The following is a 17,621-nucleotide window of genomic DNA, read 5'->3' on the forward strand; positions in this document are numbered from 1 at the left end:
CCTCCCTGCCTCCCTACCTTTGCTCAAAGCTCCTCCTCTGCCTAGGAAGCCCTCCTGCCCCACATACAATCCATCTGGTCATTTCCTAGTCCCTTTATGAACAGCGACTCCGGAACCAAGGAAGCACCTAACACACTATGGATGCTCAATAAATGTTTGCTGTATGCTGGAATCAATAACAACCCTCTACATTTAATAAATTCTTTGCAATATACAAGGTATTTTCATTCATATCTATAATCACATTTACTTTATTTCTATTCTCACAACTTGACTATTTGACAACCATTTCAGGTTTTATTATCCCCAGTTATCCATGAGGAAATAATAGCTCCTGACTTTACCAAGGTGGCTGAACTAGAAATTAATGCAATCATCCCTGACTAAAGGCTTGTCCTCTTTCTATTATTATTCAACTTAAATTATCAGGTACACACCAAAAACCCACTATGAGCTAAAGGAATACAGAAGCCTAGGTCATGGACTTAGCTCTAAAATGCTTAATCTAATCAGAGGCCAAGACCCATACACAAAAAATGAGAGAAAACTCTACACGAAAGTAGAGTGTGTGTGTGTGTGTGTGTGTGTGTGTGTGTATGTATATGTATATATATATATATATATATATATATATATAAAATAGATAGCCAACAATGACCTATTGTATAGCACAAGGAACTATACTCAATATTTTGTAGTACCGGTAAGGGAAAGAATCTGAAAAAAAAAAAAAAAAATATATATATATATATATATATATATATATATATATGGCTGAGTCACTGTGCTGTATACCTGAAACTAACATGAAACTAACACAATATTGTAAATTAACTATACTTCAATAAAAAAAAAATTCTAAGAAAAAAAAGAAAGTAGAGTATAGGGATAAGTGCCAAAGTGTGTAGCGCCCCCAGTAGGAAAGAGAAATACATTCAGTGGGCAGTCCCCTAACCTGGAAGACTTCCCAGATGGGAACTGGGGGTGTGGGTGGCATGGCCCTGTAGCCCGATTATACTACAAATGATTAAAAGGGCTAAGAGATGGGCATTTCTTGAGTCCAACAATTTGAGTGCAGACCATGACAGGTCTGGAGGACTGAAAGGAAACAGCAAAAATGGAAATATAATTGTTTTCTGCCTTTGACTGAACTCCTTATGAGTTTCAGAAAGTAACAGAGAAAGAGGAAAAAGTACCCTCACTCTGGCAAAATAACAAACAGAAATCCAAAAACAAAAATGAGAAACTTCCTCTGACTTATGATAGTAAGTTTGCTAAATGGAAATAACACATTCATTTGCTTTGTTTTCTTTCCTTCTTTTTTCTTTTTTAAATCATCCTACTAGGATTAAATAATATTAACTTCCTACTGGAGTTATTTCTACTTTGAATTCTGATGTGGACAAGAGATTTAAATAAGAAAAAGAAAGGCTACTCTTACTGGCTACCTTGCTATTCCTTGTGACAGTGCTTTGGCTTGCTACATTTAGTTAAGCATCAATCAGCCAAGTAAATAATAATGTAACTATTCTATCCAGTGATGAGCTTGGAAACTTTTTTAAAAATCAGGACTTCATTGTTTTTAACTTGACCACCAGTAACACCCTGAAAATGACAGTGAAAAGAAACAGAAAACAAAGTAGTAGAAAATCCCCAAAGGGACAACCAATACCTTTACCATTCATCTCAACTCCTAGGACATTAGCAACCTTCTGACCTCAGGATATTTCCTCCAATAATGTATCCTTTACCTAGAGCGATTTCTCTAAAGCTCTTCTCACTCATTCAACAGACATTTAACAAGTACATTGTACTAGGGCTGGAGGAAGAGAAACTGAATGTTGTCCCTGCCTTAGACATCTTTGTACCTTCCACTCCTCCCACTTCCCCCCACCCACAACCAGTCATTTCTTCCATAGGTACCCTATCCCCTAAAATCCAATGTTGCTTTTCAGTTGCCAAAGTCACCTGTTACCTAAAATATTTCAGTGCAGGATTTCCTCAATGTCAAGTTCATAACTACTGATAAAATCATTCATCTATAATACAAAGTATTCACCAATGCATATCTCCATTTTTCCAACCTTAAAATCTGCATGCAACTACTAAACTCCTGAGTCCTTGTCACTTTGGCATGAAGATCTACAATGTTGCTTCTTCTTTTTAAATACAAATGCCTAATCCTTTACTATATGGGAAATTTTAACCCTACCTCTTTTTTTTTTTCCTGCTAATAAAAGCCAAGTTTTCATCACTATCTTATCACATTGACTAAGATGTTATTAATGAGCACCATTATGTTTGTTTCTTGGATGAAAAGACCAATTCATGATTTTGCAAATGATGTGAAAACTAGAGTTTGAAAAGACTATACTACCAAAGTACTGTTGATCTTAGATGCTTTCTGTCTAAAAATCCATCCCCTGTGTCTCTACGTAACATGAACAGGTATTTAAGGTACCATGAAGTGCTTACTTTCCAACCTCAATTTATTACTTTAATATTTTAGCTTATGAATTACGGATTCTGTATATATCACACTGCTTGTTGATATCCACACATAAACCTTCTTGCTTTGACAGTTAATCTGAAAATGTCTCCATATAGTCTGGGAGGGGAAAGCCTAATTTGGTGGAATATAATAAATGTCCCTTTTCAACACAGGATATATGCTTCTCAGGTTCAATTAACCTCTGAATGATTCGAAGAGAAAAGTAATTCTCCTTGATGTTCCTTGTCTACAGAGTGGAAATCTCTCTAGTGGCAAAGAATGAGTAATCACTTACATGACCGCAAAAGGCCTCTTTTCATTTCCCTCAAGTACTGTCTAGAGCAGCAGGAGGAACTGATGGAGGGGTCATAATCTCCAGCATGAGTACTAAATCAATCATGCCATTTTCCTCCCACCTGCAATTTCATTCTCGTCCTTTTCCTTCTCTCTTCTCCATTTTTCCCTCTTCCTTACAGTTGTTTTTCTTAACCTACAGCACTCTCCCCGTGGTTTGAATTTTTACAACCTACCAGATAAAATCCCTGGTGACCCTCAAAGCTTCCTTACCTGCATCAGTGTTTTAAAAACAAATATTAGGAAAGATTACGGTGTGGGATCACGTTACACTTCTTTCACATACCTATAAAGTTTTGGCACAGAACGTGTGGGCTGATGCCACAACTCAATCGAAAACCGGGAGGGCTGAAACAAACACACACAAACACACAAACTAACTCAACCGGAAAGATCCGACTCGGGCCCACAGCCTGAAATGTGACACTTGGGATGACAGTGCAATGCGGAGCGAAGGAATTCTCCCGGGTTTCAGGATACAAGGGACACACTCGGCCCACTGCTGACGACAGAAGAGGCTCTCATCTGCTCCATGCTTCCCGCAAATGTGACACGAGTGACCCAACTCTCCGCTCCCAAGGCGGGGCCGGGGTTCAAGCCCCCAAACCCCACCCCCGCGGCCGGGGCCCCCTGCTTGGAGGGCTGGTGTGCACAGGTTCTCTCCCCGCGCCGAGACGCTGCTACGGGAGGTTGGGGGAGGCCGCCTCCTCCGGAGCATTTTACGAGTCGGGGCAGGGTCGTCCCGGGCCAACGGGCGGGTAGGGGGCCCCAAGCGGCCGCAACAGGTGCGCCCGGGCCGCCCACCGCCCCTCCCGCCGCCGCGCCCGACCTTTACCTGCAGCGGCGGCTCCCGAGTCCGGGGAGGGAGTCTCAGGCCCGGCCGCCCTACCCCGCGGGGCAGGCCGAACTCGCCGGATACACGGACCGACGGACCGACTGACGCCTTGGGTCGCCGACGGAGGGCCAGCAGGCCCCCAGCCGAAGGCCCGGGCACCGGCCCCGCCGGGGGCGCGAAGGCCGCCAGGGAGGGCGCGATCGCAAGATCAGGCCTCACGGGCAGAGAGTCTTCAGCCGGCGACCCCGCCGCCACCCTCGCTCGGTGCCCCTGCGACGCGCGGTCCTCGCGGCCGCCTGCGTTGCCTCGCGGCTTTTGGTCCCTCCCTCTCGCCGTCCTTCTTGCCCCTCCTCCCCCGCCCTCCGGGTTGTCAGGGCAACCGGAGAGACGCCGGCCCTGGAGGAGAGGCTTTCGGAGGGGCTGCGGCGGCGGCGGCGCGGGGGGCTCGGCCCGTGGGGCCCCAGGAGCAGCTGACCATGGAGCGCCAGAGTAAGGGGGCCGGGGCCAGGGCCGGGGCGGGCGGCCGGGCCTGCCCGGAACGGGTGTGGGCGCCCTGCGCGCGGCTCCGCAGGCTTTTAATGCTTTTGACACAGAAATACGGTCTCCTCCTCGAGCTTTCTTCTCTTGGAGAGACGAGAAGGGGGCTAAATCCTGCCGAGTGTGTCCGCCGGGAGCCGGAGGGCCGGGTGAGCTCGGTAGTGTGGGCAGGAGGATGCAGCGCCGCCAGTGTGTTCCTTCCTGAAATGACCCCCAAGCAAATCCATTTCTTATTACTATTACTGTCATTGTTGTTGTTATTTTGTTTGGTAGTTTGATTCATTAACTGTAAATAGCCATTCTGCTTCTAAAATGTCAGCAATTAAACATGCAACAAGGCTGGGTCTTGTATTTATTAGAAGAGATCCCGTCCTCTTCCCAGTAGTCGGAGATTTGAAGGAGAAAAAAATTTTGGAGCTTTGTCCAAGACTGTTAAATTCGCTACTGGAAGTTCTACGAGGTAGGCTTGGACACACACACAAAGTTACGCTTTCTTTTTCTGTTTCCCACATTGTTTGACAAAAGGTGGGCAGTCTGGAGTTATCAGATCTAACACAAGCTTTAACTTACTGTGTTGATTGTTGTTGTTACTATTATTACTACGACTACTACTACTACTCCTCAAACCTCTCTAGAAGGACAGTGCTCCGTCCTTCTTTCCCAAGCTAATGTTTTATTGCTCCTTTTGTTCTTAAAATAAGAACGGTGTTTTATATGGATGGACACTAGAAAGCCCTTGAACTTTTATAGAAGGATGCAGTTTGACTCTCAAAACCAAGTCGTCTTTTCTTGCACAATTTCAGAAATGGAAGTACTCAGACCAAATCCATTCTCTGGGGGATATGCTGACATTATTAAAGTTTCCGAGAAAGTTTTTAAGAACTTTTGCCTTTCTTTTAACTCACTTGCTGAGGAGAAAACTTACAAGTTGAGAGTTAGAGTTGTTTAAGTTGATTTTGTGCAGTATTCTGTCACTTGCACTTGTAACTCTCTGGATTCCACATTTTATCTAACCTATTGAAAGAAATTTACAATAATACTGAAATTTTTGTTTCATTTCAAACTGATGCCAAGGTGTGTATGTTTTCCCTTTAGAGAAGAAATAAATTGAAGTGAAATATATCTTTTAAAACAGCAACTTTATTTCTTCAGATTTATGTTACTGTTTAACTGTGTAAACTATAACTTTCCAATCCATCAGTGCTCAGACTGTTTATCCACTCTCTCGTTCATGGTATTCATTATGCTCCAAACACTGTCCTAGGGGTGGAGGATTGAACAATGAATAGGACCATGTTGGCTTTGGTTATCCCTGGAAAACTGAGCAGACACTTGCCCAAGAATTTTTGAAACCTCCCTGGGGTCTGAGATTGGGGAAAAAGAGATGGGCAGAAGGCTTCCGGCAGGAAGCAATAGTAGGCTTGCAGAATGACCCAGCAAAGAATGAGGGAAAGGGATTCCAGACAGAGGGAATCCCTTGGGTATAGGCCCTGAGACCTGAGAGAGTAGTGTGGGTTTGAGACTCAGAGTTCAAAGATCAGTAAAGCTGTAAGTGAGAGAAGCCAGAGGGGTGGAGGGGAGGAGAACGAAAAGAGACAAGCCTGGAAAAGTGAATAGGAACCAGATCCCAGAAGCTCTGTAAAACTGTGAGAAATTTATTACTGCTATGAATTACACATTTATATCTCATCTCATTGGATTTTAAGGTGGAAAATATTTGTTAAGGAATCTATGCCTGGGACACAACTATAAATTTATTCTTTCTCACATACTCTCAAATGCTGTTATCAATTTAATTTTAGATAATTCAAACAATAACCATTTACAATAGGGAATTCTTTCACAGCCTAATAAACACCATTTTGGGTGTTAGTAAATATTTAAAAGGACAAGATTAAATGATCTTTAAGATCCCATTTAACTTGAAGATTCATACCCAACCAGATTTCACCTGAGACTCAAGTTGCTATTTTATTCTCTCAAAGGTATTGGAGAATGCCATGGCTATGATATTAACAAATATTACAGTTATAGGGTCACCATATGTTGCTGTGCCAATGTGATCCGACATACCTTAAGCCTGGTGTGTACGTGCTACCTTTTGTTATTGAGGGGTTTCAAATAGCATTTTACAAGGGTAGTTGAGTATAGCATCAGTGACTTGATTAAAAGGAAGGCTCCTTCTTAATTGTTTTTAAGGATTAAACGTATATCTAAGGACAGCACCAAGGAACTACTAGGAATAAGCCCCCAGTCAGTCTTATCCATTCTGTTTCCACACACTCAGTTTTCTATTACTTTTAGCAATGACCTTTATTAACTCAGTCATTAAAATCCAATAAACATAAACTCTTCAGATCCCACAGCTGGATCATACTCTGGCACTAGGCAGAGGGTGACAAGGGCTACCACTGTTTTACAGAATGATAATAAGTCAATGATCCAAGAAATGACTCCTCAGGGAAAGGGCAAATTAAGTAAACTCACAACCTTGGGCTGTTCAGAATGGTTTTGGCTCTTGGCTTACACATTTACATGTTTTTGTTTTTTTTCACATTTACATATTTAATTATTTTCTTCCTAAACTAACAACACTTTTGGAAAGCTAACCCATGTATGAAATAACATGGAAAATGTACATCAAATTTCTTTTTTTTTTTTAAGAAAATATTTAAGTTCAACAGTACTATCTCTTCCCTAAGTTTTTAGTGAGTGACAATGCCAAGGGGTAGCTTTGGGGGGGTCTTTAACCCTCCCCCCCATGATCTTCCCTAGTCCACCAAATCACCCTAAACAAACACATAATCTGAATTTTAAAATGTGTGTATATATCAATCGCAGCATCAAGACAACTCCCCAGCTCCCACTTACAGCCATATTGCCACCTGTCCCCTAAACTCTCCCTATATAAAATAATCTGGGCCTAGTTTAGGCCAGGCAGCTCTTTCTAGATACACACATACCTTTTAAAAGAAATGCTAAATGGGATTCTAAATTATTCCAATGACTAACAGACTGAGGCATATCCTTAAAGGAGTGAAGACTTCTCCAAACCGGTTTTCCCACTGCTCTTCCCCATATTTGAGTAGGATTTCACCACCTTCCCAGTTACTCCAGCTGGAAGTCTGAGAGTCATCCTTAACTACTCTCTTTTACTCGCCACCCCTCCTACTCACCCCACCCACCAGAATGCATGTTTATTTTATTTTATTTTTTATATATCTTTATTGGAGTATAATTGCTTTACAATGTTGTGTTAGTTTCTGCTGTACAAAAAAATGAATCAGCTATACATATACATGTATCCCCGTATCTCCTCCCTCTTGCGTCTCCCTCCCTCCCACCCTCCCTATCCCACCCCTCTAGGTGGTCACAAAGCACCGAGCTGATCTCCCAGTGCTATGCAGCTGCTTCCCACTAGCCATCCTTTTTACATTTGGTAGTGTGTATATGTCCATGCTACTCTCTCACTTCATTCCAGCTTCCCCTTCCCCCCTTGTGTCCTCAAGTCCATTCTCTATGTCTGCATCTTTATTCCTGCCCTGCCACTAGGTTCATCAGTACCGTTTTTTTAGATTCCATATATACGCGTTAGCATACGGTATTTGTTTTTCTCTTTCTGACTTACTTCACTCTGTATGACAGACTCTAGGTCCATCCACCTCACTACAAATAACTCAATTTCATTTCTTTTTATGGCTGAGTAATATTCCATTGTATATATGTGCCACATCCCCTTTATCCATTCCTCTGTCGATGGACACTTAGGTTGAGTCCATGTCCTGGCTATTGTAAATAGAGCTGCAATGAACACTGTGTTACATGACTTTTTGAATTATGGTTTTCTCAGGGTATATGCCCAGTAGTGGGATTGCTGGGTCGTATGGTAGTTCTATTTTTAGTTTTTCATTTTTTTCCATACTGTTCTCCATAGTGACTGTATCAATTTACATTCCCACCAACAGTGCAAGAGGGTTCCCTTTTCTCCACACCCTCTCCAGCATTTATTGTTTGTAGATTTTTTGACGATGGCCATTCTCACCGGTGTGAGGTGATGCCTCGTTGTGGTTTTGATTTGCATTTCTCTAATGATTAGTGATATTGGGCATCTTTTCATGTGTTTGTTGGCAGACTGTATGTCTACTTTGGAGAAATGAAATAGGAAGAATAGAAATAGGAAGACCTATTTAGGTCTTCTGCCCAGTTTTGGATTGGGTTGTTTGTTTTTTTGATATTGAGCTGCTTGTATATTTTGGAGATTAATCCTTTGTCAGTTGCTTCGTTTGCAAATATTTTCTCCCATTCTGAGGGTTGTTTTTTCATCTTGTTTATGGTTTTCTTTGCTGTGCAAAAGCTTTTAAGTTTCATTAGGTTCCATTTGTTTATTTTTTATTTTATTTCCATTACTCTAGGAGGTGGGTCAAAAAGGATCTTGCTGTGATTTATGTCATAGAGTGTTCTTCCTATGTTTTCCTCTAAGAGTTTTATAGTATCTGGCCTTACATTTAGGTCTTTTCTCCATTTTGAGTTTATTTTTGTGTACGGTGTTAGGCAGTGTTTATTTCACCTTCAGAACACACGACAAATGTACGTCTTTCTCTCCCTCCCTGCTGTAATTACTGGTACTCCAAGCCACCATCTTGACTAAACCATGACAGGAGGCTCTGCTGATTTCTGCATGCCATTTCCCCCAGCTGTGCTCACCTGAGAGCCAGAGTAAGCTTCTCAGAATACACAGGTCATATCAAAAAGCCCTCCAGAGTTCTTGTTTAGCTGCTTCTTCAAACCACTGTGTACATGATCTTGGATACATTATGCCTCAGGCATATAGGTCTTTCAGTCCCTTAAACATCTCAAGCTCCTTTCAGGACTGCAGGTCTTTGCACAAGGTTCTCCCTCTGCCAGGGATGTCCCTCTGTCCTGCTCTGGCAGGTCTGATTCAGTGTCCTCTGGTTTCAGCTTAAATGTCACTCTTGTTGAGTAAGCTCTGACTCCCTAAAGAGGGTTGGGCCCCTCTCTATGTTATTCCTATCTCTACTATGATCACAATCTGTAATACTTTTGTTAATTTTCAAAATCTGTTTTCTCCACCAGCGTGTAGGGTGGTGGAAGAGGGCCCTGTCTGCCATTCTGTCTCCAATGCTTAACATGGAATAAGCGCCAAACAAGCATTTATTGAATGGATGGCACTGCTGTTAACACCTGGGTGCCTTATTTAATTTTATTTCCTTAAGAGCATTGCAGTGTGCTTAAAAAGAAAACCATTTTACTCTATAACAGAAAGGGCTGTGCTCCAGTGAAATTGAAGTACGTCTTGTGGAGTACACTTTGGGTAAAGTTCATTTAAATCAGGTGCTTATAAATGTTAGGTGAATTACAAGCATGGCATTGCTTTTTCTTCACTAGTTTAAAAGAGGTGTTTTAAGTATCTCATTCTATCTAGTAAAATTAAGGAAATAGGAAGCTAATCTTATTTGGGGTACTAAAGGACTGCCAGATCATAGACTCAACAAAATCTTTGCACTGCCGTGGAGTACTTGTTCATTAATTACCTGAGAGACTGGTAGGAATTTAAGAGTAATAAATTACTTAAGCCCAGGAGTGTTTTTAAAAGTCTGTGTAGGGGCTTCCCTGGTGGTGCAGTGGTTAAGAATCCGCCTGCCAATGCAGGAGACACGGGTTCGAGCCCTGGTCCGGGAGGATCCCACATGCCACAGAGCAACTAAGCCCGTGAACCACAACTACTGAGCCTGTGCTCTAGAGCCTGCGAGCCACAACTATTGAATCCGTGCGCCGCAACTCCTGAAGCCCACACACCCTAGAGCCTGTGCTCTGCAATAAGAGAAGCCACCACAATGAGAAGCCCACGCACTGCAACGAAGAGTAGCCCCCGCTGCCCGCAGCTAGGGAAAGCCCACGTGTGGCAAAGAAGACCCAACGCAGCCATAAATATAAATAAATAAATAAATAAAATCTATTAATAAAATGGTAAACTAATTTTTAAAAAGTCTGTGTAACAATTTTTGTCAAGTAGTCTTAGTCTCTAAAGAATATTAATTCTATCAATTAATTAGGTTATAATTCAAAGGTTATTATTCAAAGGTTATTATTAAGAAATAAAGGCTTATATAAATAAAGTTTAAAACTTAAAAAAACTTCAAAGCAACACCTTTTAAATAGCTGTAGTTTAAAATCCCCATCAAAATACTAAAGTTCAGTGAAGTCCTGACCTTGGGATGCTCAGCCCGCAGGGCGGGGCAAACCGACTTTATGGGTGCAGCTGTGTCTCACCAGAAGCTCAGCATTATCCCCAGGCCAAGTCTATATCTGATAACTTGGATTTCACCTCCTTTTGACAGGAAAAGGAAGCACTACTGTAGCCTGCTTGGTCTGGGGAACCTGCCCAGACACACCCAGGAACTGAACTAACCCAACCAGTTTACTGCAGGGGCTTTGTGCCTAAGCATCACCCAAGAACGGCCTGAATGACTCATTAAGTACAGAAGGTGGTGCAAAGTCATTAACAAGCAAACAACTCACACCAGTGTTCTGTGCGTTTCCCTGCTCACAGCGCTGGGGCAAGCCAGGGGCGAAACTGGAGATGCTTATCCTTGGGACCCTGCAGAACTCTGGGGACATTTCTCTCCTGAGCGGCAGAAAGAAACGAGGAGGCATTCCTTGCTTCCAGATTCCTTTAGCTGTGACCCGCCCCCTTCTAGGTTGTCAGGGACCCTTCCCTGGCCTCACCTTCTTGGGAGGGTCCTCTCATACTCTCTTGCCTGCTTGTTTCTGCCTGGAACCTACTCACTGCCCATCCATGTATATATCCTTTCAAACATCTCTATAACGGTTACCATCTCTTAAAAATGTTGCCTGTTTACCCTCCTCCAACCCAAATCAGAGTTAATTTCTCCATCCTACGCACTGTGTCTGCATTTTGTCACTACTTTTGTTATTCTAACACGTTGTAATTGATATATATTTATATGTGCAACCCTCCCATTAGAAGTTAACTTGAAATGGATTAAGGGCTTAAGTGTAAGACCTGAAACTATAAAAGTACAAGAAAAAATAGGGAAAGAGCTCCTTGCCATAGATCTTGGCAATGGTTTCTTGGATATGACGCTGAAAGCACAGGCAACAGAAGCCAAAATCAGCAAGTGATTAGTTTGGCCACACTAAACTAATAAGCTTCTGTACAGAAAAAGAAACAAGCAACAAAATGGAAGGGCAACCTAAGGCAAAGAAAATATTTGCAAACCATCCGTCGGTGAGGGGCTGATATCCAAAATATATGAGGAACTCATACAACTTAATAACAGAAAAGCAAACAATCCATTTAAAAAATGGGCAGGGGACCTGAATAGACATTTTTCCAAGGAAGATATACAAATGACCAACACATGAAATGATGTCGAGCACGTGAAAATGTGCTCCGCGTCACCGATCATCAGGGAAACGCGAATCAAAACCACAATGAGATACCACCTCACACCTGTCAGAACGGTGTTATCAAAAAGACAACCCTCAGAATGGGAGAAAATATTTGCAAATGAAGCAACTGACAAAGGATTAATCTCCAAGATTTACAAGCAGCTCCTGCAGCTCAATAACAAAAAAACAAACAACCCAATCCCAAAATGGGCAGAAGACCTAAATAGACATTTCTCCAAAGAAGATATACAGACTGCCAACAAACACATGAAAGAAGCCTCAACATCATTAATCATTAGAGAAATGCAAATCAAAACTACAATGAGATATCATTTCACACCGGTCAGAGTGGCCATCATCAAAAAATCTAGGACTTCCCTAGTGGCGCAGTGGTTGAGAGTCCGCCTGCCGATGCAGGGGACACGGGTTCGTGCCCCGGTCCAGGAAGATCCCACATGCCGCGGAGCGGCTGGTCCCGTGAGCCATGGCTGCTGAGCCTGCACATCCGGAGCCTGTGCTCCGCAACGGGAGAGGCCACAACAGTGAGAGGCCCACGTACTGCAAAAAAAAAAAAAAGTCATGTACCAAAATGTTCATTGCAGCTCTATGTACAATAGCCAGGACATGGAAGCAACCTAAGTGTCCATCATCAGATGAATGGATATAGAAGATGTGGCACATATATACAATGGAATATTACTCAGCCATAAAAAGAAACGAAATTGAGTTATTTGTAGTGAGGTGGATGGACCTAGAGTCTGTCATACTGAGTGAAGTAAGTCAGAAAGAGAAAAACAAACACTGTATGCTAACACATATATATGGAATCTAAGAAGAAAAAAAAAGGTCATGAAGAACCTAGGGATAAGATGGAGTAAAGACACAGACCTACTAGAGAATGGACTTGAGGATATGGGGAGGGGGAAGGGTAAGCTGTGACAAAGTGAGAGAGTGGCATGGACATGTATACACTACCAAATGTAAAATAGATAGCTAGTGGGAAGCAGCCGCATAGCACAGGGAGATCAGCTTGGTGGTTTGTGACCACCTAGGGGGGGGGGAAAGGGGGGGGGGGGGGGGAGGGAGACGCAAGAGGGAAGAGACATGGGGACATATGTATATGTATAACTGATGCACTTCGTTATAAAGCAGAAACTAACACACCATTGTAAAGCAATTATACTCCAATAAAGATGTTAAAAAAAATGATAAGAGATAAGTGTTGGCAAGGTTGTGGAGAAAAGGGAACCCTGGTCCACTGTCAGTGGGAATGTAAATTAGTACAGCCACTATAGAAAACAGTGAACAGTGTGGAACTTTCTCAAAAAATTAAAGATAGAACTACCATATGATCCAGTAATCCCACTTCTGGGTATATATCTAAAGGAAATGAAATCAGGATCTTGAAGAGGTATCTGCCCTCCCACGTTCATTGCAGCATAATTCACAAGAGCCAAGATATGGAAACAACTTAAGTGCCTGTCTGTGGATGAATGGTTAAAGATGTGATATATATGCATGATGGAATATTATTCAGCCACGAGAAAGAAATCCTGCAATTTGCAACAACATGGATGGAACTTGAGGGCATTATGCTAAGTAAAATATAAAATAAGTCAGAGAAAGACAAATACTGTATGATCTCACTTATATGTGGAAGCAAAACAAGCTGAACTCATATAAAACAGAGCAGAGTGGTTACCAAGGGCTGGCGGGGTGGAGGAAATGGGGAGATATCGGTCAAAGAATAAAAACTTCAAGTAAGAAGTGGAATAAATTCTGGGGATCTGATGTGTATGGTGACTATAGTTAACAATACTGTATTGTGTATTCAAAAGCTGCTGAGAGAATAGATCTTAAATATTCTCATCACATGCAGACAAAAGGTAATTATGTGAGGGGAGAGAGGCGCTGCTGGACCTATCATGGTAATTGTTTCACAGTTTATAAGTGTATCAAATCATCAGGTTGTAGATCTTAAACTTACACAGTATTATGTGTCTATTGTATCTCAATAAAGCTGGGGGGAAAAGGTGTGAGGTCATCATTTTCTTTCCTGGAGCTCTCTAGAGTACTGGAAAGAAACTAACTAGCCCTGTTATACCAATTACTTTTACTAAAGAGTTCTAACACAGCAACTATTTGGTTATTCTGAGCCTTGCTTTATGCAGGATTTGATTACAGGTAGCTGGTTTATATTTTAAGTAACTTTTTTTTGCCGCTGTAAGCAATGGACTACCAGTGTCCCTTTACCACTGGGGGTCATCAATGTCTTTAAATCAAATCAGATTGAAGAAACAATTTTAGATAATCCAGTGCCAATTCAGAAGACAAATCCTAAAGGTTCTGTTCTCTGGATCCCACTTTTGTATTAATATGTGTATCAATTAGGGTTTAATCAGAAGAGCAGAACTACTGTGAGTGATATAGGATAAGGGGTCTAGAACAGAGATTAGACTTTGTATAATTGTGGGAGCTGGTGAAGAAGTCAGTGCAAACTGTTGTCTCTGTGACTCACGCTGGGCCTGGTGTTGCTCCAAGTTGGCGGGACCAGCGGTTGGGAAGGAAAGCTGGATATGAAGGTGGGAAAAGCAGGGACACATTGGAGCCTGCCAAGTCAAACTGGAACCTGCAAGGATAAACTGGAGCCCATGTCTGTCTCTCACCACCTGCAACATCAGTGATATGCATGACCTGCAAGAGAGCTGGCGACCTTCCCTGAGGAGCCCTGCATGGGCCTGGCACAGTGCTCTGAGAACTTGAAGGAGGAGATCTGTCTAAATTTCAGCTGCTGCTTCCCACCAACAAGGTGAGCAGCCAATGAACAACCACATGAGCCTGGTGCCCTGTACCGTCCTCTAGAGAGTAAAAAACAAAATGGGAAATGCTGTTTCACCCCGAATGCTAAAGCTCACATGTGTGACCCAGAACTGAACAGGGAAGGGAATTCTTCAGTGTAGCTAAATTGGCCCAGTACAAAACCACCAAACCCTTTAGCCCATTTATCAGATTAGGGAAGTTCCCTTCTAGTCCTAATTTGCCAAGGTATTATTTATTGATTTTTAATCATGAAGAAGTGTTGGATTTCATCAAATGCATTATTTCCTTTTTTTCTCTATTAGTGTGATTTACACTGATTGTTTTTCAAACGTCAAAATGACCTTGCATTAATGGGATAAACCCTATGTGGTTATGGTGTTCTATGTGGTGAATAGAGTGCTGAATTTAATGTTCTAGTTTTTAAAAGGATTTTTGAGCTGTATTCATATGAGGGATTGGCCTGTAACGTAACTTTTTGTGATTTCTTAGTCTAGTTTCAGTATCAGGGTTATCTTAATCAAAAAAATGGGCTTAATCTCAAAAACAGAGGCTGTATTCCCCCTATTTTGGTTCTCTTTCTGTCTTTATTCTCTTAAAAGATTTTGTAATGTTGGTGTTATTTCTCCATTACATTGAAGAATATACCAGTGAAACCATCTGTAACTGGGGTTTTTCTTGGTGGGGAAAGTTTTTAATTGTGAACACTATTTACTTACTAGATGTAGGGGTACACATACTTCTATTTCTTAGTTTTGGCAAGTTGTGTCTTTCAAAGACTGAGCTCTTTTAATATAAATTATCTAATTTATTCCCATAAGTTTGCTTATAATAAAGTCTTATCTTTGTAATAGTATCTATAGGATCCATAGTGATAACCCTTTTTTAAACAATTTATTTATTTTTGGCTGCGTTGGGTCTTCGTTGCTGCATGCGGCTTTCTCTAGTTGCGGTGAGCAGGGGACTACTCTTAGTTGCGGTGCGTGGGCTTCTCATTGCAGTGGCTTCTCTTGTTGCAGAGCACAGGCTCTAGGCACAGGGGCTTCAGTAGTTGCGGCACACAGGCTCAGGAGTTGTGGCTCACGGGCTCTAGAGCTCAGGCTCAGTAGTTGTGGCGCATGGGCTTAGTTGCTCTGCGGCATGTGGGATTTTCTGGGACCAGGGGTCGAACCCGTGTCCCCTGCATTGACAGGCAGATTCTCAACCACTGCGCCACCAGGGAAGCCCCCATAGTGATAACCCCTTTAATTCCTTATGTTATTCATTTGTGCTTTATCTCCCTTTTTCATTCTTTTTTTTTTTTTTTTTTTTTTTTTTTGTGGTGCGTGGGCCTCTCACTGTTGTGACCTCTCCCGTTGCGGAGCACAGGCTCCGGACGTGCAGGCTCAGCGGCCATGGCTCACGTGCCCAGCCGCTCCGCGGCATGTGGAATCCTCCTGGACTGGGGCACGAACCTGCGTCCCCTGCATCGGCAGGCGGACTCTCAACCACTGCGCCACCAGGGAAACCCTCTTGTTCATTTTTGATAGAGATTTATATTAGTTGTCTATCACTGCATAACAAATTATTCAAAACTTAATGTCTTCAAACAACAAACATTTATTATGTGTGGTAGCCAGACTTCTAAGGTGGTCCCCATGATCTCCATGTCCTGCTGTTACACCCTGTATAACCTCCTCCCTCTGAGTGTCAGTGGGCTCTATGACTTGCTTCTAACCAATAGAACATTGTGAAAGTGCTGGATTGTTACTTCTGTGTGTGTGTGTGTATGTGTGTGTATGCATGTATCTATGTGTACATACAGACATATATACATTTAGATATATAGATGGGGAGGAGAGAGAGAGAGAGAGAGAGAAAGAGATAATATACACATAAATTAGACTTCATCTTGCTAGCATGCACTGGAGACACTCTGCTTGCTAGTTTGATGAAGTGAGCAGCCATGTTGAATATGTCCAACTGCAGATGGCCTGTAGGACCTGAGGTTGGCATCCAGTCCACAGCCAGTGAAAAGCCTGGGTGTTCAACCATACAAACCCGACGAAATAAATTCTCTCAGCAACTTGAATGAGCTTAAAGGTCGATTCTTCCCTGAATGCCTGCAGATAAGAATTTAACCCAGCTGACACCCTGACTGCAGGCTTGTGAGACCCTGACAGAGAACCCACTTGAGCTGAGCTCAAATTCTTGACCTGCAGAAAATGAGGGACAATAAACATGTGTTTTCTTAAAATGTTCACATATGGTAATTTGTTATGGAGCAATAAAAAACTAATGTATTATCTCATGTAGTTTCTGTGGGTCAGGATTTCAGGAATACATTAGCTGGGGGTTCTGTCTTGGATTGTAGTCAGTATGTTGGCCAGGGATGCAGCCTTCTGCAGGCTTGACTGAGGCTGGAGGATCTGATTTCAAGATGGTGCACTCAACATGGATGGCAAGTTGGTGCTGGCTGATAGCAAGAGACCTAAGTAACTGAACACATTAACCTCTCTATAGAGTTGCTGTAGTGCCCTCACAGCATGGTACCTGATTTCACCCAAAGTGAATGATCTAAGACAGAGCAAGGTAGAAGCTGTAGTGTCTTTTATAGTCTAGCCTAGGATACCATACTCTGTCATTTGCATTATTGTCTTAATAACAGGTCAACCCTCTTCAATATGAGAGAGGAGTACACAAGGGCACGAAGAGCAGGAGGTGAGAATCATTGGGGGCCATCTTGGAGGCTGGATATCATAGAAATAATAAATTGCATTATTCTTTTTAAAGGCTTTTATATTTTATGTTTATTTTCATATTTTTACATTTACATTTTATATTTTCTCCATTATGCATTTGTTTTCTATTTCATTGATTTCTGCTTATATCTTTATTTCCATCATTTAAATTTGCTGTTCCTTTTAAAAAGTTTTTTGATGTAGATGCTTACATCATTGCTTTTAGCCTTCTTTTTCAAATAAATGCGTTTAAGGCTGTGAATTTCCCTCTGAGCCCCAATTTAGCTGAATTCCACAAGTTTTCTTTTTTTGTAAAGTTATATAGAGGTATGACATATGTATAAGAGAGTACAGAATATTAAATCTCCAGGTTGATGAATTATCACAAAGTAAACACACTCAGTTACTAGCACCCAGATCAAGAAATGGATTA

The 17,621-nt window shown here is 42.0% G+C and overlaps 2 protein-coding genes across 3 annotated transcripts in view; one reads left to right on the forward strand and one right to left on the reverse strand.

The window, feature by feature from the left end:
- The window catches only part of DHX32 (DEAH-box helicase 32 (putative)), a 53,980-nt gene extending 50,018 nt beyond the window's left edge, over positions 1–3,962 (reverse strand). The window contains exon 1 of the mRNA XM_029245376.1: positions 3,681–3,962. The gene's annotated coding sequence lies outside the window, so the exon portion shown is untranslated. The remainder of the gene's footprint in view (positions 1–3,680) is intronic.
- A 113-nt stretch (positions 3,963–4,075) lies between these two features.
- Positions 4,076–17,621, forward strand: part of FANK1 (fibronectin type III and ankyrin repeat domains 1) — a 114,345-nt gene continuing 100,799 nt past the window's right edge. For both annotated transcript variants that reach the window (XM_029245649.1, XM_029245650.1), the window contains exon 1: positions 4,076–4,169. In XM_029245649.1, coding sequence (XP_029101482.1) covers positions 4,157–4,169 — 13 coding nt within the window. In that variant the 5' untranslated portion in view covers positions 4,076–4,156. The remainder of the gene's footprint in view (positions 4,170–17,621) is intronic.

This window comes from Monodon monoceros, unplaced genomic scaffold (assembly GCF_005190385.1).
Source record: "Monodon monoceros isolate NGI ecotype Baffin Bay Population unplaced genomic scaffold, NGI_Narwhal_1 Super_Scaffold_4, whole genome shotgun sequence".
In the NCBI taxonomy this organism is placed as follows: domain Eukaryota; kingdom Metazoa; phylum Chordata; class Mammalia; order Artiodactyla; family Monodontidae; genus Monodon; species Monodon monoceros.